The 23,271-nt window shown below is 50.8% G+C and overlaps 1 protein-coding gene across 2 annotated transcripts in view; it reads left to right on the top strand.

The window, feature by feature from the left end:
- ADAMTS14 (ADAM metallopeptidase with thrombospondin type 1 motif 14) overlaps window positions 1-23,271 on the top strand; it is an 80,258-nt gene that overhangs the window by 19,598 nt on the left and 37,389 nt on the right. For both annotated transcript variants that reach the window (XM_081074214.1, XM_081074215.1), the window contains exons 3-4: window positions 7,651-7,807; window positions 13,796-13,986. In XM_081074214.1, the coding sequence (XP_080930340.1) occupies window positions 7,651-7,807; window positions 13,796-13,986 (348 nt within the window). The remainder of the gene's footprint in view (window positions 1-7,650; window positions 7,808-13,795; window positions 13,987-23,271) is intronic.

Raw genomic sequence — 23,271 nt, forward strand, 5'->3', positions numbered from 1 at the left:
CATATCATATGTGGCGTGGCTTTTGGTGACAGGCTTCTTTCCTTTAGCATAGTGTTTTCAAGACTCATCCTTTTTATGGCTGAAGCATATTTCATTGTATGATATACCCCATTTTGTTTATCCATTTAGCGGTCGATGGATATTTGGGTTGTTTCCACTTTTTGGCTTTTGTGAGTAGTGCTACAGTGAACATTTGTGTTAAAGTTTTTGTGTGGACGTAGGTTTTCATTTCTCTTGAATATATACTAAGGAGTGAAATTGCTAGGTCATATGGTAACTCTGTTTAATATTTTGAGGAACTGCCAGGCCGTTTTCCAAAGCTGCATCACTTTACATTCCTACTAGCAGGGCACAAGGGTTGCCATTTCTCCACATCCTTGTCAACACTTGTTATTATCTGACTTTTTGATTCTAGCCATCCCAGAGGGTGTGAAGGGGTATCTATGTCACTGTGGTTTTGATTTGCATTTCCCTAAGGAGGGATGATTTTGAGCATCTTGTCACGTGCTTATTGGCCATTCATATGTCTTCCTTGAAGAAGTGTTTACTCAGATTCTTTTCCCATGTTAATATTGGGTTGTTTGTCTTCTTATTGTTGAGTTCTTTATATATTCTAAATACAAGTCCCTTATCAGGAGAGCAGACACTGGTCTCTCATGTCCCTTTGTGCACCCCTAACCCCATCAAGCCTGGCTGGCAGTAGATGCTTCATGAAGACATAAGGGATCTGGGCTACCTCGAAGAGTCTTGGCAGGAGTGTTGGTCCCAAGGTGTGTGTGTTGGGGGGAGTAGGCGGCTGGCCCCCTCACACTTGTTATGAATCAGAAACAATAACCCAGTTGAACTGATTTCAACAGTATCATAGTGGGAGCGAAGAGGGTTTTGAAAAACCCAATCCCTGGGTCCACCCCTCTCCTTGATTTTTGGCCTGAGCAACTGGGAACATGATGGAGCCATTTGCTGGGATGGGGATGGCAGGGCAGGAGTAGGCCTGCTTTAAAGTTGAGGTGCCCCGCCAAAGCCCAGGGTCTCTATCAAGGAGGCTGTTGGACAATACTACATGGAATTCTGGGGGTCAGGGCTGGGGATATAATTTGAGAATCATCTGCAAATACATTGTATTTGAAGCCATGAGATCGGGGAAATCCCCAGGGAGCACATGTCTCCGGAGGAGCTGAGTGAGACCAGGACAGAAGTGATCGCTGGCTCTGGCCACACGAGGTCACAGGTCGCCCTGATGAGAGCAGCTCCTGGGAAGTGGTGGCTCTAGAAACCCCTGTGGCGTGGGGAGAGGAGAGGCATGAGGCTTAGAGGTGGAGACAGTGAATACGTAAATTCGTTCTGCTGTGGAGGGAAGCAGAGACCTGGCAATAGCTGGCCTGGGCTGGGAGACAGGGAGGGAGTTTCACAGACGGGAGGTTCCTGAGTGTATTTTTGTGTCAACAAGAATGGTCTAGGACAGGGGTGTCAAACTGTGGCCCGCGGGCCAACTGCAGCCCGCGATCAATTTTTAATTGGCCCGCAGCAAATTCCAAAAATATATTTAGTTTACTTAAATAAACCAGGTGAGGCAATACATACTTCATTCGAGTGAGTGGCCCGGCTGTTTGTGTATTTTACCGCATATAGCCCTTGGTGAAAAACGTTGAAAAAAGTTTGGACACCCCTGGTCTAGGAGAAGGAGCATGGTGAGGCCGGAAAGAGGGGTACTACTTGCTGGAGCTAAGTCCTCGCGGAGGTGAGAGGGAGGTAATTCTGAGCACTGGGTGTGGTGGAAGGAGTGGGAGGGCGTAGCTCTGGGAGTTCATGGGGTGATACAGCCTGCCTGATGGTGTCTGTTTTCTCCTTGAAAACGAGAAAGGGTGAGGGGTGGGGGCAGTATTAGGAATCTAAGCTGTTGGGAGAACTGGAACACAGACATAACAGGGAAGTACAACAGAATCCCCAGCCAGCATCATGCTCACATGAGAGCGAGGTGTGGCCATTGATTTCAAATTAGACCAATGGGCACCGTGTGTGTTTTCTCCATCAGTGTGTGGACATGGAGTGGTTGGCTGGTTGGGTTGAACTGGGGCGGGGCCCTCTAGGGGAGAGTAGGATGGAGAGGAAGGCGAGGAGACAGTTATATGTGTTTTCAGGAGAATTGTTATGTAGCTACACCAGGAAGTGCAAGGTGATGGGCAGGGACATGAAAACTTGGTGGGGTGGGCATTGACAATTATAAAGTGGTGGGGTCACACATTGGAGGTCTTGATGAAGTTGAATTAGCTGGAGCCAGCATGATAGAGTTGGTGAGCAGGAGGGTGATGGAGAGATAGGAGATGGCTGCAGTAGGGTTTCTGAGGTTGGAACAGATAATTCAGTCTGGGGTGGCAATGGCTGGGGATAGAAGCAGGTTGCTGGGTTGAGGTGAACCTGGTGGAAGCCATTTCTGATTCTCATGCCACTCCCAGTTGGATGTATCTTCCTAGCCTCCACTTGCTGGGTTTTCTTTCATTTCCTACCGTGGAACAGTTTTAAGCTGAATTTGTTGGAAGCCTAGAACCGGAGACAGCACAGCTGGCAGTAACACCCTCGTAATGGAATTTCCAGAATAAATTCAGGCCCAAGAATGCATTCTCCTTGGGAGGTGGCAGGATGATTGGGTTAGAGGCAGCTTGCTTTGCTTCTTTCTCCCCTGGGAGGCCCCATAGGCAGCCTTGGAAGGAGAAGGAAGAGGAGACCTGGCTTACCCCTCATCTGGTTCCACTGGAGCCGCCATATTGAAATGCTCCTTCCTTCTGGGCATTTGACAGAAGTTGGTGAATCTGAGGACACGGCAACATGGTTCAGGATCCCCCTTTCCCAGGGGGCCTGCAGCTGTCTTCTCAGAGCCAAGCCACTTGCTCCTGCCTGGACCCCAGGCTGAGTCCTTGCCCATTGTCTCTGCATCTGACTTAGCACAGATGGAGCCCTGCCCTTGTCCAAGCCTGGGTGTCTATACTGTTTGAGGACACGTGTTCCAGACTTTGGGGATCTCCTCTTGTTGACTCACTGTACCCTCACCTCCCAATTTACATGCAAGCACATGCAATTTTAGAATAAGCATTGTTAGGCACACACTCACACATACTTACTAATTCCAAAAAAATATGGCTTCAAGTATCTGCTAAAATATTTGGGACCTCACCCTGATAATAGTTACCAGTGACCAACTGCGCTTGCTCAGTTATGACCGACGGCAGGACACAAGGTGGTTTCTAAGCCAGCACCTTCCTTCCTCGTCAACACGTGACTCTGATTCCTTCATTTTCCTTGGAATTACACTCTGGACTTGGGGACTTCCCCTGAGGAGAAGCAGGACTAGCACACCGTGAGCATGGCCTGGAGGCCTCTGCATGAAGAGGCAGCAGAAGGTCTTACCTTTGCAACCCAAACAATGTCACAGCCATGTTGGAAAAGTCAAACAGGCTGCCCCATCAGCCGCTCACTTCCCAGGAAAGGCCCCTCAAAAGCAGTTGTTTTAAAGTGTCTGGAGCTCGGCTGAGGGGGGGCCAGGCCTGCCCATTGGAGAGTTTCCACTTGGAGAAGTTGCATAAGGGCCCATATAGTATGTGGCTCAGTTGGATGTGATCAGCTATTTTTGTTGTTATTGCATGAAGAATCTTTCTAGTATATATTTCCTACTTATTTATTGTTTCCAAAAGAATAAAGTCAGGACGAAAACAGACAGGGCTAACATTTCTTTTCCAGCTGACCAGAACTTATTTCCCCCCTTTTTCTTGATTTCTTATGCAGAAATCTGATTTGATTTTAGAGCTTTAAAATGAGCTACCACTTTTCAGAAACATAAACATCTCATAAACTGAGAGATGGGAGTAATTTGGAGAGGAGGCGGAGAGCCAGAAATCTCCTGTTGCCAGTCAGTCTGCCCTGTGTGGGGGGCCTGGTTTCTTGGCCAGGGTAGAGCTGGAGGGGATTATGGTCCAAACCCCTCATGTTGCAGATGGGGTAACCGAGGGCTATGTGGGAGGGACTGTCCAGCTTTCTCCCTGCTCTGATGCCTGAGCCTGCCTTCCCATCCCTTCTCCAGGAGGAGGGTCTCAGAGGCTGAGGGGGTGCCCCAGCCTGGACAAGCACTGCCTGTGAAGGCCGACATGCTGCACAAAACGGACTAGAAAAATCACTGTGGAAGTTCTGCCCTTGATCCCAGGGTAGGGGCTGGTGCGACCTGCAGTCACAAAGAGGCTTGAAACTTATTTGCCAGGTTGCATATGACGGAGCTTGAGTCTTTGCCCTAAATAGTTAACTGGGGTGGGGAAATAGGGTTCTTTAACACTTCCCTGGAGAGAGGCCTGTGGGCGTGGGGGTTGGCCCAGATTCAAGAATCCTGGGACTTCCACGTGGAGGAGGTCTAAGGGTGTGATAAGCATGGTGTGTGGGGTAAGAATCCTTTCAGCCTGGGGGCTGGTCATCTGGGGAGTGGGTGGACTCTGCTCTATTTAGGGCTCTGTGCCGAAATGTCTCCTCCTTTTCATACCGTGGTGGGAGGTGGACTGGCTTCCATGGGGCATGTTGCCCAGAGGTGGGAAGCGAACGTCCTGCTTGCTCTGTCTACAAGGTCAGACCAGACCATAGGCCCAGGGATGTGCAATGGGACTATGTAAGGAAAGTTTCCTTGCTCCAAGTGGCTCCAAGGGCAGAAGCGGACCCAGGCATGGCCTGAGGTAATGTAGCCTAGTGGTGAAAAGCCGTACAGAGGTGGGTTCTTGTTCTAGTATGGTTACTTACCTGCTGGGTGACGTTGGGCAAGTTACTGAACCATCTGAGCCTGTTTCCTCATCCATGAAATAGGTCTAATGTTTGTGCATACCTCATAGGGTTGTTGTAAAGATGAAATAAGAGATGAAAGTGAAAGATATTGTTATTAGTATCAGTGATAATAAGACTATTTATAAAGGGTGGAATGTGGGGGAGTGTTTCAGGTCAATAAATTATTACGAATGTTCCTACGCAGAATAGGTTATATCTTGAGGGAGGGAACTCTCTGTCCCTGGAGGCATCCAAGCAAAAGTTTTAGGTCCCCTGACTGGGGCTGTTGTCAAGGTAGTGAAGCCTCCGACTGGAGTAGACATGGTGACCTTGGAAGGTCTGTGTGGTCCATGATTGTGGGTAGGGAGGGGTGGGTGGGCTGGAAGGCAGTACCTTGCGTCCCAGCCCTATGCTGTACAGATCATTCTGGAGCCTGCATCCCTCATAGGAGACACTGAAATCTGGTGGCCACATCAAGTCACTGGGCAATGAGTCGTAAAATGCCAGATTTTGAAGAATCCTCCTCGTGCAGTTAGATAAGCAAGTCTCAGAAGGGGAGAGGGCTGTGTGAGGTGGCTCAGTGTGCGAGGATGGCTGAGTGGGGTCTTTTGCCCCTGGTCTGGAGAATTATCCTGCCAGGCTGCTTCCAGAGGTGTGATGAGCCTGGGTTTGTGTGACTTTGGCCTGGATGATGAAGTACAGGACTTCTGATTTGTGCTGTGAGTGTCTCTTGCTTGGCTTGGCCTTGAATGGGGCAGGGACAGTCCCCCTGGGTATCGGACAGGGGTGCAGAAAAAGGGATGGGATGGGCATGGGGCTTGGCTGAGAGTCCCCTCACAAGCTCTGATGGCAGCAGAACTGCAGTAGCTTTCAGGGGAAATGCTCTGGCCCTCCCATCTCACAGCCCTTGCGTTCCCTGGAAGACAGCTTTCCTTTGTGGGCTCTGCTGGGCTGTAGGGGCAGACGCCCTTTGATTTGGCTATCACTTGTCTAGGTTCACGTTCAGCCTCTGCCTGTGAGTCTGAATGCCTTTCTGGTCCTCACACTGCCCTTCAGGCTTCCACACCTTTGCCCAGGCCCCTGCCTGGCGTGCCCTTTCTGGCTCAGGTGGGTCTCTTCTGCCACTCTAACAGTTCCTCACTTCCAGTGACTGCCCCTGCCATGGTTTGTCAGTGGCCAGTATATTCCCCTTGGGACCAAGAGGGTTCAAGTAGAATGTTTGTCCGCTGCACCTGAGAACCTGATGGATACCCATCCATCAGGGGTACCCACTATGGCACTGGGCATAACATGGGCCACCCTCTCTGCTCCTCTCTGCGCCTCCTTCCAGATGATGAGCAACTCACAGCCAAAGGCTGGGCCTTATTTATCTGTTTCTTCCTGCCCTGGGCACATAGCAGGTGCAAAAGTAAAACAAGTAAAAGTGCTTTGAACAAGTAAAAGTGTTGTGCACAACATAAGGTCTGATATTGACATTTTAATAAGCAGACGTGAACTTTTGCAGACAATTGAGTAGTGTTTCATAACATGGTTACGTTGGGAAGCCCCAAACTTATTGCAGTATAATGCTACTATTTTCCCCTGGAATGTTTCTGGCCTCCTGATTGTGTCTGTTTACGAGGCACAGAAGGCAGCCATCTTGGTTTTGGTCCAAAATGGTGTTTGATCAACAGATCTAGCTGGAAGGGACACAAAAGGACTGAATGCTGCCAGGAGGACCCGTGGTGAGGACTCAGTAGGTCTTGGAGAGGGTTCCCTAACCAGCAATCTCAAAACAGGCTGAGGTGGGAAGATTGGTGGGATTTAGTTTCATCAAGTGGCTGCTTTAAAAAGAAGTGGCTTCTGTTTGGACGGGGAAATTCCAATGGATTTATAAAAATGGTTCCTTCATTCACTGCCTTGTGTTCACAGCTATATTGCCAGTGTCTGGAACGGTGCTGGTATGCAGTAGGCACTTAATAGATATTTGTTGAAGAAATTCAACAAATGTATATTTATTAAGGATTGCCTACTATTTTCCAGGCACTGTGGTAGGTGGGCTGGTCTTACTACTTTATAGAGCTGACGTGTGTGTCTGGGGGGCATGGGGGTTCGCTGTGCAGAGACACATACGTTCACACACATCTAGCTACAGGTTTCATTGCCCCCGGGATTACTACCTTCATTGGGGCCTAATAACATCTTGGTTGGACTTGGCCAAGGTTACATGTTTTTATTTCCAAGGCCAACACCTGATTTTTTTAAGGGAATATTTTGATGCAGGCAAAAATTAGATTAAAAACAGAGCACATACTCCTGGGGCACTATTCTGCCTTGTTTATCATTAGCACACGGCTGCTCTTTCTGGCTTGTACACACACATGCTTTAAATCTGAAATAATAGCACTGTACTGGAGGGGGGACCAGCTCCCACCTTTGAAACTATTACGCTTTACCGATTGGACTTTCCCCTCTTGTCTGCCTGCAGGTAAAGGCAAACGCACACGTGATGGTGGTAGTGTTTTGGGGTGGAATGTGGTGGCCTGGTGTGTGTGCATAGCCCTCAGGGCAGTGGCTCCCCCCACCCACACCCCCTTTTAAGCACTGGAACCCTTTGTTTACATGAAATGTTAGGTGGGACCCCATGAGTGCACCATACAGTAAACGTGGGTCTGCTTTGCTTGAAATGGACAGGGGCCCCCTTGCACAGCCTCCTTACACCGCCCCCACCCAGTTGCCTGCTGGATCCCAGAACTCCCTAAGATTCTGGAGGAAGTGGACGCACACATGTACATTCACAAATGCTTACCTGTACTGGGCCGTGTATTCAGGCCTCTTTTCTCTCCCTCTTTCCCCCTGCTCCCTGTGTCCCTGGTTTAGGCGGGCCTCATCCGTACAGAGAGTACTGACTACTTCATTGAGCCGCTGGAGCGGGGCCAGCAGGAGAAGGAGGCTAGCGGGAGGACACACGTGGTGTACCGCCGGGAAGTCATCCAGCAGAAGTGGACAGAGCCTGAAGGGGACCTTTACAATGAAGGTAGGCTGTGGGCAAGGCCCCAAGCTCTGCTTCTGTCTATACCTCTGAGGTATTGTTAGGTAACTTCTGGCCTTAATCTCTCAATGCCTGGCCTCGGTCTTCTCATCTGTAAAATGGGACTGGGCCATGTAGAACTACTATACCTGCAGAGAAACCCCAATGGATTTTAGGGGCTACTATAACTGGCTGTAGTTGGGGGCCAGAAGAGCTACTTGAGCCCCCCTGAACTGTAGCCCTTGGGACACCAGAGGTCTCCGAGGGGCTCAGCATTGCTTTGTGAGGCTATTTCTCTGCCAAGGCAACAGATGGAATGGCTGCAGTTCATCTCTTTCTACCTAAAAATCAACTCAACCCCTGGGAGCTATAGGAAGGAAGTTCTTATAGCACTTGTAGGGAGACTGCCTGATGTCAGGACGTTGGGGTCAGCATGGTGTCTACTAGACCATTTTAAAATCCTGTCTCCAATGCTGTCTACTGTGTGACCCTAGGCAAGTTACTTAATGTCTCTGAGACTCATTTTATAATCTGTAAAGTGTTGTTCACCTCTAAGGTTGTGTGTATTAGTGACAGTGTATATAAAAATCCTAGCATGGAGCTTGGCGCATAGTAGGTGCTTGATGAAGGGTTGCTCTTATTCCAGTATTGTCGTTAGGTGGACTACTGACCTGTTAGGGTGAGAGCCCCTGAGAGCAGGGTCATCCCTGTGTCCCGGTGACCAGCACAGGAATCTGCACCCCAGCAGCACTCAGGACCTGTGGCTAAGTGAGTGAAGCAGTGGATGTGATGTGTGCTGGTCCTGGGCCCGTGGCCAGCTTTGTAGTCCAACTTTGCCTTGTCATGAAGGCTTTGGCCAAAAGAGAAGGTCCTGGGTGGAATCTGGCCATGAGTGAGCACATCCTCCAGCCAGGGCCCTGGTGGGGTTGAGCTTAGCGTGAAGGAATGCCTGAAAGCCAGTTGTCCCCACACACAGTGAGTGTCTCCTTTGAAGCCCCAGCTGCTCTCCATGGCGCTCCTAAGACACGCCCCAGCACCAGGACTAGCTGAGGGGTAGAGGACTCTGCGAGCCTGGGGTGTAGGGTGGGGGGCAAGGAGCTGGGTGGAGCCTTGAGGACTGGGGAGGATTCCGGGGGCAGGATGGTGACCAGCACCATTCCCTCCAACACAGCTGCGAAGAACAACAAGGCTCCCTGGGCTCCATTTGATTTGAGGCTGCTTCTGAGTCAAAAGGCCATAAATCCCCTTTTGGGGAGAGACTCGGGGAAGTCCTGCACACGGCTCTGCGCCTGGAACCAATTGCACCACCCGCCACCATGATGGCTTGGAAGCCGAGACTGCTGAGTTGGTGGCATGCGAGTCCAGGCCTCGGCACACGGGCGCGACTCCTCTCATCAGGCTGCCACTGGAACTCCTGCAAGCCTGTGGGCGATGCCGTGCCCTGAGCGCATCTGGGTCCTTCCTCAGAAAGACGAGGGGCAATGGAAGACTTTCTTGGAAACCTGTGACTCACTCTGTTATTTTAAGACCAGCCCAGTGTGTAGAGAAGCGGTTCTGGTAGCGCCTGTCTCCATTTTACATTCTTGAAGAAGACAAAAGGTTTTACCTCACGTCTTTCGGTATACTCTTTGGCACACAGAGAAATAAATGCCTGAGAGGCCTGGGCCAGCTGGTCAGTGTCTGCTGAGCCACAGTAAATAGGCTTTTGAGGACTCTCCCTCAGCTTGAGGACTTTCCCCATCTCTGTTCATCCCCATCCTGCCCAGGGGTCAGCCCAGCTCAGGTGTCCTCTCTCCTGGATCCCTCAGCCCCCTGGATTTCTTCTGGGACTTTCTCCCAAATTGACTAGGGGGCCCTGGAGGACAGATACTAAGTCTTAATGATGTTTGTGTCACTCACATGAGTTGTGCTGTCCTGTGGGATGTGTCTAGCTTTCCTTGAGGAAGGAAAAGAAGCTCAGAGGAGCCATCAGACTGATATTATAGCTGAACTATTGACTGTGGAGGGGCTTTCTGCCACCTGGGCTGCACTGTAGAGGTATCTGACGTGTACCAGTGAATTGGGAGGGCGAAGGGGACTCTTCCCCTTGGCTCTCAGGGAATGGCCTTGGTTGCTACTTTCTGAAGAGAGCACACAAACACCCACATACAATCACACCCTCACCTACATACAACATTGAGTCACGTACACACACACACTCACACACATTTGTTCACTCACCGATAACACACCCATATACCTACACACTCAGTCACACACCTCACAAATTTATAGTCACACAGATCACACATTCACATACTCACACATACAATCACACACCTCACACACAATCACATATCTCACACATACACATACATTCGACATACACTACTATCCACTCACACACCCACACACAGTCACACACCTCCCATACTGACACCACTCACATAAACCCCACATTCACACACTCATTCATCCCCCCCCCCCCCCGCACACACACACCCTTGATTGCCCCCAAAGAAGAGTTAAGTGATTCTTTCCTCGAGGGCTCTGGTGAGAAATCAAAACCATTCCGAGTCCGGGGATAAAATTCCCTTGGCTGAACTTCTGGGTGCAGGCTGGCCGTCATCCCATCCGCTCAGGGACTCCCCTGTGGACCCTGCCTTGGCCTTCGAGGCTGCGCTGGGTACTCCCATACTCCTAACGCTGCCCTTTCCTTCCCTGACCTGCATTCCTGTTCTCTGTCACTTCCTTCCTATCCTCAAGTCTCTCCTTAGGAGGGATGCCAATGGGCCATGTGCGCCGGGGGCCAGAGTTCCGGCTCCTCGGCGGGAGCCAGGCTGCTAGATGCCAGGGCCGCTCATCCCTTCAGGGGCGGCCAGCAGGCTGGGGCTTAGGGCTGCTGCTTTTTGTTTTGTGGTTTTTTCCAATTGAGATAAAATTCACTATTTTAAAATATACAATTCAGTGGATTTTTGCTGTATTCACTATGTTGTGCAACCACCACCACCATCTAATTCCAGAACATTTCCATCATTCCCATAAAATGCTCTGTACCCGTTAATTAGTGGTCCGTCCCATCTTCCCCCTCCTCACCCCCCCGGGCAATCATTAATCTACCTTCTATCTCTATAGATTCGCCTCTTCTGGACATGTCCTATAAATGCAATCATACAAGATGTGGCCCCTGCTGTGACTGGCTGCTTTCACTTAGCATTGAGGGTCATCTATGTTGGAGCATGTATCACTGCTCCACTCCTTTTCACGGCAGGGTAATATTCCAGTGTGTGGATGTGCCACGTTTGTTTATCTAGTCATCTGTTGAGGGACATTTGGGTCATTTCCGTTTTTCGCTCTTACAATCACGCTGCTATGAACATTCATGTATACGTTTTTGTGGGAACATATGTTTTCACTTCTGTAGGGTCTATACCTAGGAGTGGGATTTCTGGGTCCTATGGTAATTCTATGTTTAACTTTTCTGGGGAACTGCCAAACTGTTTTTCAAAGCAACTGTATCATGTTATATTTTCTCGGGGCTTCTTGGGTGGGCTCATTGAGAACTTCCCAGGGGCCTGCTGCCCCCACCTCTCCCTGCTTTTAGGGTTACCTATTCCTGGCCTGAAGGATAAGAGGCACATAGAAGAGGGTGTGGTTGGAATATCTCCAGGGTCTATAGCTAATGTCAGCAGGCTGTCCCCAATTCCCCTCCCTGTTTTAGCAGAGAGAGAAATCGGGGTGGTCCCTGATAGGGTGTGATAATGGGAGAGTGAAAGATGTGGGTTTGCATTTTGTTCTTTGCCATTAACTTGCTTTGTGACCTGGGGTGGGTCACATAACCTCTCTGAACCTCCTTTGACAGACCTGGCAAGGAGAGCTGTGAGGGGTCAAATTACATTTCATGTGCGGTATGCAAACCTCTGGGTACTGGTCATGAGTTGGGAGTGACTGTTATTTGTTCTCCCCATTCCATGGAGAGAGCCCTTGTCCCTTCTCCTCCCCTTCTGAGGGTCTTACCTCCTCTCTACTAGAACTTGTCTGTGGGCAGCTGTACTCACTGTTGGGCTCTGGAGCCAGGGCTGCCCAGAGCTCTTATTTAGCGTGACCTGCAGAGAGAGACGCATTGGCTGTGATGGACCAGAGGGCCAGCCACCCTTTCTGTTTTCCCTAGTAGGCCAGTGAGCACACTTTTTTTTTCCTTTGCACCATAATGCCACTAACCCAAAGGGAAAATAAAAAGCTCTGAGTCCCATGGTTCCCTGCTGTCCTGTCCTCAGATTTCAGTTCCTGAAGTACTTTGTCACTAGAAGCTTAGAGGCAGAACTTGGGTCTCTGCCGTGGTACCCATGGATTCATCCCTGATTCTCACCCACACTGCTGATGGGGCCTCCACATACTCGCTCACTACGGCTTTTGCAGGTGCAGTTCCCTCTGCTCGGGGCCCATTGTTCCCCAGGCTCCAGCAGGTTGTCTCCTGCTCTCTGTCTGGCCCAGCCTAGATGTCCCCTCCTCCAGAAGCCTCCCCCAACTCCTCAGTCCTGGTTTGGGTCTCGGTGCAGAAGCCTTTCCTAGTCAGTCTACTTAGCCTTTGCCATTACTGTGTTGGTACAGTCTGGTATTTTTTCTGCCACCTGCACTAGTTGGTGGGCTTGAGGGCAGGGCCCCGCCTGAATCACCCACCCACCACCCACTCCTAAGCATGGGACCCCTTTCTGCAGCCATGCTTGGATGAGTGGTAGCATCTTTACGGTTTCAACTCCTGGCCTACTCTCTGGGGTGGGGGGTGGGGGGCGTTCTCAAATAGCTGTGAATAATGTAACGTTCATAGGAATCAATGGTACAAGTATCAGAACTTCCGGGTAGAGTGGCAGGAAACTCATTTAAGGCTTTGAAACTTTTTTGAGAGACCCCCGCCTCCTATCTGGCTTTCTTAGCTTTCCTTTCGGTGTCCTCACGCACCCTCATTCCATTGCCCCAACACGTGTTGCTCCAATCTTCATTCATGCTATGGTGTAAAAGACTGATCACTGCTTATAGTGTTACCTTTCGAAGTAGCAGTATAAATAGTATGTTTCAAAGTATTGTTGTTTTGATTCAGACAAATTTGGACAAGCTGCTTTGAACCTCAGTTCACCTGTATAATGAGGACAATAACCTGATAAATTGTTGTAAGGCGTGGATTAGATTAGATTAGATTAGATTAGATTAGAAATCAGCAAATGAAGGTCCATGTACCCATCATGGCCTACCACTTGTTTTTGTTAATAAAGTTTTATTGGAACACAGATACACTTATTTGTTTATATATTGTCTGTCTCTACTTTTATGCTTCAACAGCCAAACTGAATAGCTAAGACAGAGACCATATAACCCACATAGCCTAAAATATTCACTATTTGGTCCTTTACAGAACAAGTGTGACAACTCCTACATGACATAAGTTAATAAATTCTGGTTAGGTAAATGTTTTGCTTTTGGCTGAAAGGCCAAAGCAGTGATGGTGAACTTTTGGGTCAATGGCGGTGATCAGGAGGGAGGCATGGGACATCCCCCCAGAGGTGCCTAAAATGTCCTGCGTAGGTCACAGTAATTTCACGGGTTTTTCCTTTATTGAGATGTTTCCACCCACTGCCACTCTTTGTTTTTACAACAAGTTTGTAGGGCAAGAGATCAAGGGTTATTCATCCTCATGTCACAGGAGGGGAGATGGAGGCTCAGAGAAGTCAAGGGGCTTGGGCTAGGATGCACAGTGAGCTAGGACCAAGTAAGAATCGGAACCCAGTCCAGTTCTCATTTCTGTGCCACTCATTGTCTCAAAGGCAGCCATGCCCTTGTGCCAGGAAAAGGGCTCATACTCATGAATTACCTGATCTGGAACAAACCCTCATGCTACCTTGGCTTACAGAGGCAGGAAAAGGGGCACATATGACAGGGGTAGGGGTGGGTTGACTGCAGTGTCGCAGTGACAGCCCGTTATGTGGATTTGATCTCCATCTCTTCCCATCCTGGTTCCAGCCTTTGGCCTGGGTGACCTTCCCAACCTGCTGGGCCTGGTGGGAGACCAGCTGGGCGAAGCGGAGCGGAAACGGCGCCATGCCAAGCCGGGCAGCTACAGCATTGAGGTGCTTCTGGTGGTGGACGACTCGGTGGTACGCTTCCATGGCAAGGAGCACGTGCAGAACTACGTCCTCACCCTCATGAATATTGTGAGTGTCCCCGCGTCCTGGGACTGGGGGTGCTGGGCAGGAGGTGGGCTGGGACCACCGGGATTGGTCTGAATGCTCGGTTTCTCTCGGCCTGGTGTTTTATTAGTGGATTCGGGAGAATCTCTGTTTGCTCTTTAGTCCAGCGGGACAGCGGGTTCTGTGGTGAAACGGGCCTGAGTTGGCCTGACTTCCGCCCCAGACTGCAGCCTCACCTCAGCTGTATATGCCTGTGCTGGGGTGCCCGCAGGCGAGCTGCATTAGCCCCTGGCAAGCTGGAGCCCTCAGACAGTGGGTTCTGGGCTTGGACACATTCAGAGCCTGGGTCAGGCACGGCTGGGACTTGAAAGAGATTTCTCATGTGGAGAAAATGCACAGTCCCAGGCTGAGAGCCTGGCCAAGTGCTATCAGCCTGCTGGTGGTGGTGGGGCCGGGGGGAGAAGGGGACATCGGGCCTAGGCCCCAGTGCGGGCCTTGGGTGTTCATAGAAACCTGACAGGCAGGGAAAATGAGGGTCACAGGCAAATTTTCAGAAAGCCATGCCCTGTCTCCAAAGTGTGTGGTGGCTATTCAGCTACTACTGGTGACTCTCACACAGAGATATAAGGCTCTTGTCACAGAAAGGTCAGTATTTCAAGAAAAATCAGAAATGCAGTTGTTTTGTGTTTTTTTAAAAAACCTTTAATAGAAAATTTACATCCAGTTATCTAAGGGAAACTGCCAGTTTTTAAATGTTAAAATCAAAAAAGCTAAACCACCGTGAATAGTGACCAGAACATATCGACATGCCACATTTGGCCTGCGGGCTTCAAGTGGACACCTCTGAGATAAAGGGGCAGAGACGACAAGACCAGAAAGAGGAGGCAGGTAAACGCGTGGGCCCTGCACTATTATCTAGGCCCACTAGAGGAGGGCCCTGCACTATTTCACTTTTGGCATGCGTCCTTTGTCACAGGTGCCTGCGGCTGTGGTTCTGGGAAGGATGGGGAGCAGTCGAAGTACAAGTAGGACCTATAGTGGAAATTGTGCAGGCCACAGTCAGATGCTGGGGAAGGTGGGCAGGGCACCCCCATAAAGCTGGGTGAGGGGGTGACACATGGGGGTCAGGCCCAGCATGCTGAGGCCCTGTGGAGTCCAGGCAGGAGGAGGCAGGGAGGGGAATGTGGGCAAATGCCACAGCAACAGGAGACAACAGGCCAGGGCCTTCGCCTCTGAGTCTGCAGGTGACTCAGCTTAATGCTCATCACACATGTTTATCCGGAACACAAGCGCGGAGAAGGAAGGTGTCCTGGCACATAGTGAATACTTCAGTGATGTGTTCTGTGATTCTTCTGGCCATGTTATTTGTCTTGGTATGTGTATATGAGTGGTTCTTTGTCTGAGTCTCTGAGGGTCAGGTCCTTGAAGGTGGGGACTTTCTCTCCTACTGTTTTGAACCCTGACAGCACAACAGCACATTGCCCAACACCTGATAGGTGGTCGGCCAATATGGAAGTGAATGATGTCTTTGGGAGAAGCAGGGAGCCAGCATCCACTGAGACAGGAAAGGGAAAGGCAGCAGATTTCTGTCTGTAATGCCAAAATGAAGAAGAGGGCAGGAGTAGAAATCAGATCCAATTACAGGAGCCACAGGGAGAGAAGGGGCTGCCAGAGGGGCTGCCCTCGTCCACCTCTTTGTTTGGATATTAATTCCTTTATCTCTTACGTAGCATGTGGTTTGGGACTCAAAGAGCAAAGGCTACCATGTGGGGATGTTTGAGAAAGAGAGGATAACTGTGCGATGAACACACACCCACCTCCATGGAGCACTTGACCACCCATCGAGGCTCTATAAATAGCTGGCCCAGCCTAAGACTGCACAGCTGACCACACAGCTGAGCACTCATCCCATTAGTGGGAGAGCGAGGTTGGCCCCAGGAGCCAGCAGGTGGAGAAGGAGAAGCAGAAGAGGGGAAGGGGGTAAAGAGGCCTTTGGGTGCTGGGAGCCTGGATCCTGGGTCCAGAGCTGGGGCTGAAGGCCCTGAGAGTGTGAGCTGCGCCTGGTTCACAGCCCGAGAGTCCTTCAGTTTGCTGAAAGATAATTTTCACAAAAAGGTAAAGTCATGACTCTCATACAGAAATAAAAACGGGTGTGTGTTCAAGATTTTGCTCTACTTCGTTATGTTGCAGAAAACGGCAAGGACTGAGAAACTCAAGCGGCACGCAGAGATCAGGGAGAACACATCTTTATTACTCCAGTGGGCTCAGCGGGATCCTTCCCAAAAGACTAAGCCCCTAGCAAGGTTCTGAGCAGGTTTTTATGGGTTGGGGACTTCCTTGAGTCGGGGAAGGGGTAGGTGTCGTCTGGTGATTGGCTCAAACTGTGGCTTGGAGGGGGTTATGCTGAAGTGGGCTGGGGCTTAAGCTGGGGACTTCTCCACTTGGGCCACCATTTTATCTCAGTTCCACATAGCAGGGAACAATTTTAAGGTCAGTTTCCCATTAGCTAATCAATGAGGGAAGCATGTGGATGTTATAACCTGTTCGAAATAGAACCCAAAGAACAGGCACATTTATAGACCAGAAATGTTGAAATGAATGTGTAAATAGAGGCAATAATTGCTTTCGCCCAGGGTAGAAGGAAAGACAGAATGTACATATCTATACACAAGAATTTTGCATTGCTATTAGTTACCTACAATGCTCTCCGTTGTAAATAGCTTCCTAGGATCAGATCCAGACGAGGCTGAACGGTGTGCTGTGGACAATGCGTAGTTCCCAGGGAAGTACACATTTTTATTCTCTGAGTGTGAGGCCTTGGTCCCGGAGAGAGAGCCCTTTCCACGGATGGCAGGCCGTCTGGCTGCCCATCTGACTTATGGGCTCCATCCTGCTCCTGGAGCTGGAGGGGTGGCAGCCTCAATCAGGACACACCCCAGATTCTAGTTGTGTAATAGTCCTAAGTGGTGGGACCTCCCCACCTTTCCTCCCCTTCCCAAGAGCTGGCCTCACCATTGCCTCTCTCTTTCTGGGTTCTGGCTGGGGAGTAGGGGTGTGGAGAGAAGACCTAGGGTCGGGTGGTTGAGGGTGTGCAGTCTGAGGAACAACCAAATTCCCTTGGGCCATATGCTCCGTTCTTTTAGAGAAACCCTTCTGTCTGAGCATCACCACTGAGCATTCTGTTGCTCACTTTCTCCTTTAATAGCTCTTGGTTGGACTGAAGTGTGAGCAGGTCTGCACATTCTGGAAGAGTGGAACGAGCTTCCTTGAGCCACACTCCTCAGCTGCCCTCAACCCCCCAGTCTTGGCCATTATTTATCCATGAGTTCAGAGCCAGGTACTGTGCTGCCTCAGTGGGCCCTCCCTGGTGCTAGGCATTGGGCAGGAGGTGGGTGATTGTTAGTCAAAGCTCTGAGGGTGCGAGTGACAGAGAGCCAGCTCACGCTCACTTAAACCAAAGAAGCAGTCTATTGGAAGGAGGCTCTGACAGTGGCCACAGAGTTAGTACCATTGCTGCAGGACAGGGCAGCTCCAGGGACCGCAGGGACTAGGGACTCATGCCCTTTAGGACACCCTCCCCACCCCCACCCCCCACATACATACACTATTTGGCTCTCTACGGTGGGAAGTGGGGCACTGGGAACCCCAAGCTCCAACATTTCTGCTCTTAGAACCCAAAGGCGAAGGGATCCTTCCTGCCCTCCTGTGGAGGATTGGCCTGGGTTGGGTCATGTGGCCATCCTGGACTAATTGCGGTGATTGGAGGGTTGTCTTGGGGGCCCCAGGTGGAGCCTACTGATGTGTGGGGGCGAGGTGGAGTAGGATCTGTTCCGGGAAAGCAGGTGGTGAAGCTTGCAGACAAAAAGAATAGCTTCCACAGTGAAGGGCTCAAAAGAAGTAGAAAAAATAGTCCCTGCCCTCTGAGCGCATACACTGCTATGGGTCCACAGACAATTGCAAATGACATCACTGTAGAAATCATTAGAATTGTTTTTGAACAATGATTGGAAGCCATTCTCTTTCTAGACATGACTTCATTTACTCAAGTTTCCTAATAATCCTGTGAGACGTCTGAGTATCCCAGTATCCTTACACAGAAACTGGGCACAGAGAGGGGCTGTAACATGCTGGTCTCCCATGTGGTCAGCCATGGTGCTGGGATCTGAGTGCTGCTCTGTCAGCTTCACCCTCTTCCCACAGCCTCTGCACAGAGGTCCTTACCTGGTAACCTGGTAACCTTACACCAGGTGGTGGTGCTGTCCTTGGCTGGTGATTCAGGGGAGATGGAAGAAAAACAACTTTTTCTCTACCCTCTTAGGTGCAGTGTCTGAGACCTGTGATTTAAACTGACAAAAGACAGATTAGAAAGAGAAAAGAGTTTATTTACATGTGTAATGTACATGCTCATGGGAATGATCATAGCATGTACTCAAAGGAATGGTTAGAATTTGGGGCTTATATATCTAACTTGGGATAGGGGAAGAAGAGGGGGAGGAAAGGTTTTTATGATAAGGACAAATCAGTTCCTTTAGGAAAGACAAACGGGTTTTTAGGAGAACAAATGGAAAATAAGAAAGTTTGTGATAATATTTGTTTATGCAGGTGCAAGTTGTCTTTCTGTCTTTTTGTATGGCCATGAAATTCCCCAGGGGAGGAGATTTATGATAGTTTATTTCCCAGAAGTTGCTGCTTTGTCAGATGAAGGAATTTCTGAGAAGGGTTCTTTCTGCATCTGTGGAATCTCAAATGACTTCAGCTTAAAATAATCCTTATACGAACTCTGTGATTTCCCAGGCAGGCCAGGAGCAAGACCTCAGGAGCCACCCAGGAAATGAGTGATTGTGTGTGCGCGTGTCCTAGAGGGGCTGTGACACTGTCCCTGTCCCTGAAGTCGCTGCTTGGGGTGAAAATGAACTTCAGATCTGGAGCTAGAAGAGACCATGTGGGAGGCAGTGGGGAGCAGGTGGGAACTTCTAAGTTCTTGAGGTTCGTGATGCAGACACCAGTGGTCCCCCTGATGTGTCTCCTCAGGTCCCTGAAACTTTACTGTTGGAGGCGGTTAAGCCCGTGACCCATTCAGCTCTCTTCGGAAAATTAACACATTCTGACTTCTGAACCTTGACCTCTAACCTGTGACTCACAGCCTTGGCCAGGGAGATCTTCCACTTAGTCCTTCCCAAACACAGTGCCAGGAGGGCCTGCCTTGGGGACTGCTGTTTCCGTAGTGTTGGTTCCACCTTCCTTCTCACAACCTACCAGCAAGTAGGTAAGGAGGAGAGTAAGTGCCTTCTCAGGTTCTGGAAGGCTCTTTGAGGCTGGTCTTCTGCTCATTGCTGGCTTACCCCTGTGAATGTGGGAACAGAAAGGGCCTTGGATGTGTGAGGGGTACAGTTGAGGTGGAGCTTCCCATGAGGGGTTCCTGTTCCTCTGGGAGAGAGAGGCTCACAGCGCTGAGATGGGCTGTACTTAGGGAGCTGTTGCCTTGCAAACGTGCTGCTGCCCCAGGGGGAAAGCAGACAGGTGGGCTCTGACTTCACAGCCCAAGTTCCGGCCCGTGGAGATGAGTGGATGGGTGGCCCACAGCCACTCCCTCTCAGGGGACCAGTGGCTCATCCTGAGCATTGTGTGGGGACTTTTGTTTGGCTGAGATGTTTAAAGCACTAATATCCTTAGGGATTTCATGAAGCCAGTAAGAAGCGTGTCCCTTTACTCTCCCCTCCATTGCCTGCCTACCTGTGACCTTTCCTGATTCTGATTTCTGGGTCCAGGGCTGGCCTGGTGGGATTGGAGAGAAGAGATCTGGTTCCCGGGATGGATGGTCCCATTGTGCTAACCCAGGGAGAAGGGGGCAGAAGCCATTCGTGAAAGACTTAAAACGATCAGATCCGGCCCTCATCTCTGCAGCTCTCAGGGCTGTCCTACCTCTCCTTTTTCTTTTGCATTGACCTGGGAATGTGCTATAAATATTCATGCAGCTCCAGATGGTGGGTGGGCAAGGACTCTCTCCTCACCCCTCCCTTACATGCTGGTGGGCCCTGCACGGACTTGTCTTTCCCTGTGCCTCGGTTTACCCATCTGGGGCACTTTCCTTAAGGCTTCTTCAAATCTCCGGACTAGGGAACCATTTGAGAACTTTGAAACATAAGGGCAGCTGTGTTCAGCATTCAGGGAGTGCCTGGTGTGTTACTAGTATGAAAGGCAGACTCCTGTTCTAGAAGCTTTGGTCTGACTGCAAAAACAGGCTTCACTTCCATGGAATAATTCAGGAACCCCTGAGAGCAGAGCTGAAGGAGCTCAGAAGAGGCGGCTATCCCTGCGGACTGGGGGAGAGAGGAAGGCTTTCTGGTGGCGGTTGCCGATGAGCCCCCCTTTGGGGTAGGGGGCATTTGGCAAAGTGAAGAACGGGCAGGGGGAGTATGATGATGGTGGGGCGGCATGGCAGTGCTGTGGCAGCAGGAATGGGAAGTGTGCGAGGTGTGCGGGGAGGTGATGGGCGCTTGCAGAGGCCTCTCAGGGACTTAGCTGTGGCAGGACGGTCCATCAGGCAGTAGCACGGGCTTTTATGTGGAGAAAATGTGTGAAGAACAGTGCCTGAGGGTGGCAGCCAAGGCGGATTTGGGGAAGGAGAGGATGGACGTCAGAGGCCTCCTGAAGCTGTGACAGCGGAAAGACCCAGGCAGCAGGGACTCTGGCGCTCTCTTGTGTACCTCAAATATCACAATATCGTCCCAGCCCCTCCCGCATGTCAGACGCAGGGCTGAGAACTTTACAGACAGCCTCCTTGAGTCCTCACTGCGGCCTTCTGAGGGCCACATTCCTCGGACCTCTGCAGCCCTGAGAAGCCAAGCGACTTGCTCAGAATCTGCACAGCTAATAAGTGACTGTCAGGATTCGAACCCAGATCTGTCTGATTCCAAAGTTTGTGGTTTCCTGCGACTGCTGCTGTGGCAAAACTTGGGGCAAGCACCCCTGGGGAAGTGGGAGAAGGAGGTCCCTGGGCTGGAAAGGTGGGGAGAGTGCTGCCTCTTAACAGAGGCGCGTCTTCCTGAGATGGGTCTCCCTAGCAGAACCAGAATCCTGAACTTCCACTCTGTTTTCTGTGGCCGGGCCTGCCAGCTGCGGGCATGGAAAGAATTCGGCATGTTCAGGGACCTTGTGCTTGCCTGGGGATAATGCACCAACTCTCTAGGGCGAGGACTCCCTTGGATGTGAGGATATGGGGATCCTCCTAGCGCCTGTGGTGGGAGCAGAGGGAGGGTGAGAAGAGACAAAGAGCACCTTTCAGCAGTCCTCAGAGTCAGTCTGCAGCTGGACCCCTCTTGGCAGCCTGGGTGTCTGGATGGTGGGCTCCCTGCCTACCCTGGTCCCCGCCCCACCCGGTCAGGCTGACACTACGAAGGTGTTGGGCCTGTTTGTTGGGGAGACATTGGCAGCTGCCTCTGTGAGGGTCCTACCAGCTCTGACCCACCTCAGAGCCTCTTTACAAGCACTGAGGCCTCTCAGATGCCCTGCTTGGAAAAGCGCGGTGCCCCTTCTAGACCCAGAGGTTTGGGTGCAGATGGCTGTTAGACAAGGGTCTTGGTGGCCTCAGCCTGGGTGAGTGGTGTTCTTTAGGCACATAGCATGTGTTACATGTTCCTCGTAACGGCTGCTTGGAGTGCCACAGCAACTGCTTTCCTGCTGACAGAGAGTGCTGCTTTGCCAGACCTTTCCCTTTCGGGGCATGCGAGTCTCCAAAGCAGCGCATCCGCCCTGCTCACTGGATGGACACAGCCTCCTCCTCCGTCTCTGTTTGGGTCTTTCTCTGCTTTTTTTTTTTCCCCTAAAAAGCTCTCCACTGCTTTTAGGGCATTCAGAGACCCCCCCACCCCAAAACTGCAAGCAAAAATTCACTTACTTTAAGGCAGTGGTTCTTAACCAGGGGCAATTTTGCCCCCCAGGGGACATTTGGGAAGGTTTGGAGATATTTTCTGGTTATCAGAGCTGGAGGGAGTAGAGTGTTACTTTCATCTCATGGGGTGCGGGGTGGGGGGAGCCCAGGGGGGCTGCTAAACATTCTACAGGGCACCTGTCACACCCCACAGCAGAGAATTATCAACAGTGTCCCTTGGGGCCAGGTTGAGAACCCTGCCCTAACTGGCATTAGCCCCAGTTGCCACATGCTGGTATTTACATTTTCAGAGCAAGCCCACTGGGAGACAACAATGTCTAAACACAAAATGATGCATGCTGGGATTTCTGTCAGGAGAGACATAATAATAATGTGTACCCCTCCTATGTGAAGAGAGCTTTACAGTTCAGAAAGCACTTTTGTACGCAGCAGCTCACTAGACATTTTGGTCCGACTCTCAGTGCTATTTCTGGGGTGATCAGAGAGACCGTTTCTCAGCTCCCAAAGTGGGAAGTAGAAGTTCTAAACGAACAGATGTCATTGATCGACATTTACTCACCTTCTACCCTCAGGCCTCTGCAAGGTTTGTGTGCCCATCCTCAGAAGAGGAGAGTCGGGCTCAGTGGGGTGGGGGTGCAGTGACATGGCGAGCTCGAGTTTTTCTAGGCCTCCACACTGCCTCTCTTTTCGCACAGGCAGGCCGACCTGGGATATCAAGGCTGCTGCATTTCGAAAATGGGTCATGAGCATTTTGAAGTCATGAAAAGCACTCTGTTGGGCTGGGTGGTCCGTCACTGTGCACTGTGGACCCACCCTGCACAAACAGCCTGGGTGTTAGATGGATGAGTGGCTGGGGCCCAGCAGAACCACCCAGGCCAGCCTGCCACCTCCGGGGAGCCTGGGAGATAGTCACACCTTGAAGAGGTGTGCTGGTTAGAAGGCAGCTTGAAGAACTTGCCAGTAGTCCACACCAGCCCTTTGCAATAAGAGGCCATGATCGTGAACTTGGGGGGAGAGAAGGGAGCAGCTGAGCCTGTGGCAACTGAGAAAGGAATTAAGAGATTCAGTACCCTCCTTGCACCACCCAGAGAGCAACTTTAGCCTCCAGGATCTCATTGGGGACCTCAGAGGCAGGGCCTGCCAGTGTGGAGCGTGAGAGTGGCACCCTAGCGTCATCTCAGTGTCCCAACCCAGAGGAAACCAGGGTTCAGGTCTGGCTACTGCGTACGTCAGCCCCTGAGGGTCCGGGGAGTCAGGGATTCCAGGCTTCAGACAGATGTATATTGCTGATATGCAGCCCCCCACACACAGTGCATGCATACCCACATATAGTACGTGTTCACACACACGTGCATACATGCACACGCATCTAGCCACCCATGTGTAACACAGGTGTTTGTGTGTAGATACACACACCT

Source organism: Rhinolophus hipposideros (assembly GCF_964194185.1).
Source record: "Rhinolophus hipposideros genome assembly, chromosome: 15".
NCBI classification, from domain to species: Eukaryota; Metazoa; Chordata; class Mammalia; order Chiroptera; family Rhinolophidae; genus Rhinolophus; species Rhinolophus hipposideros.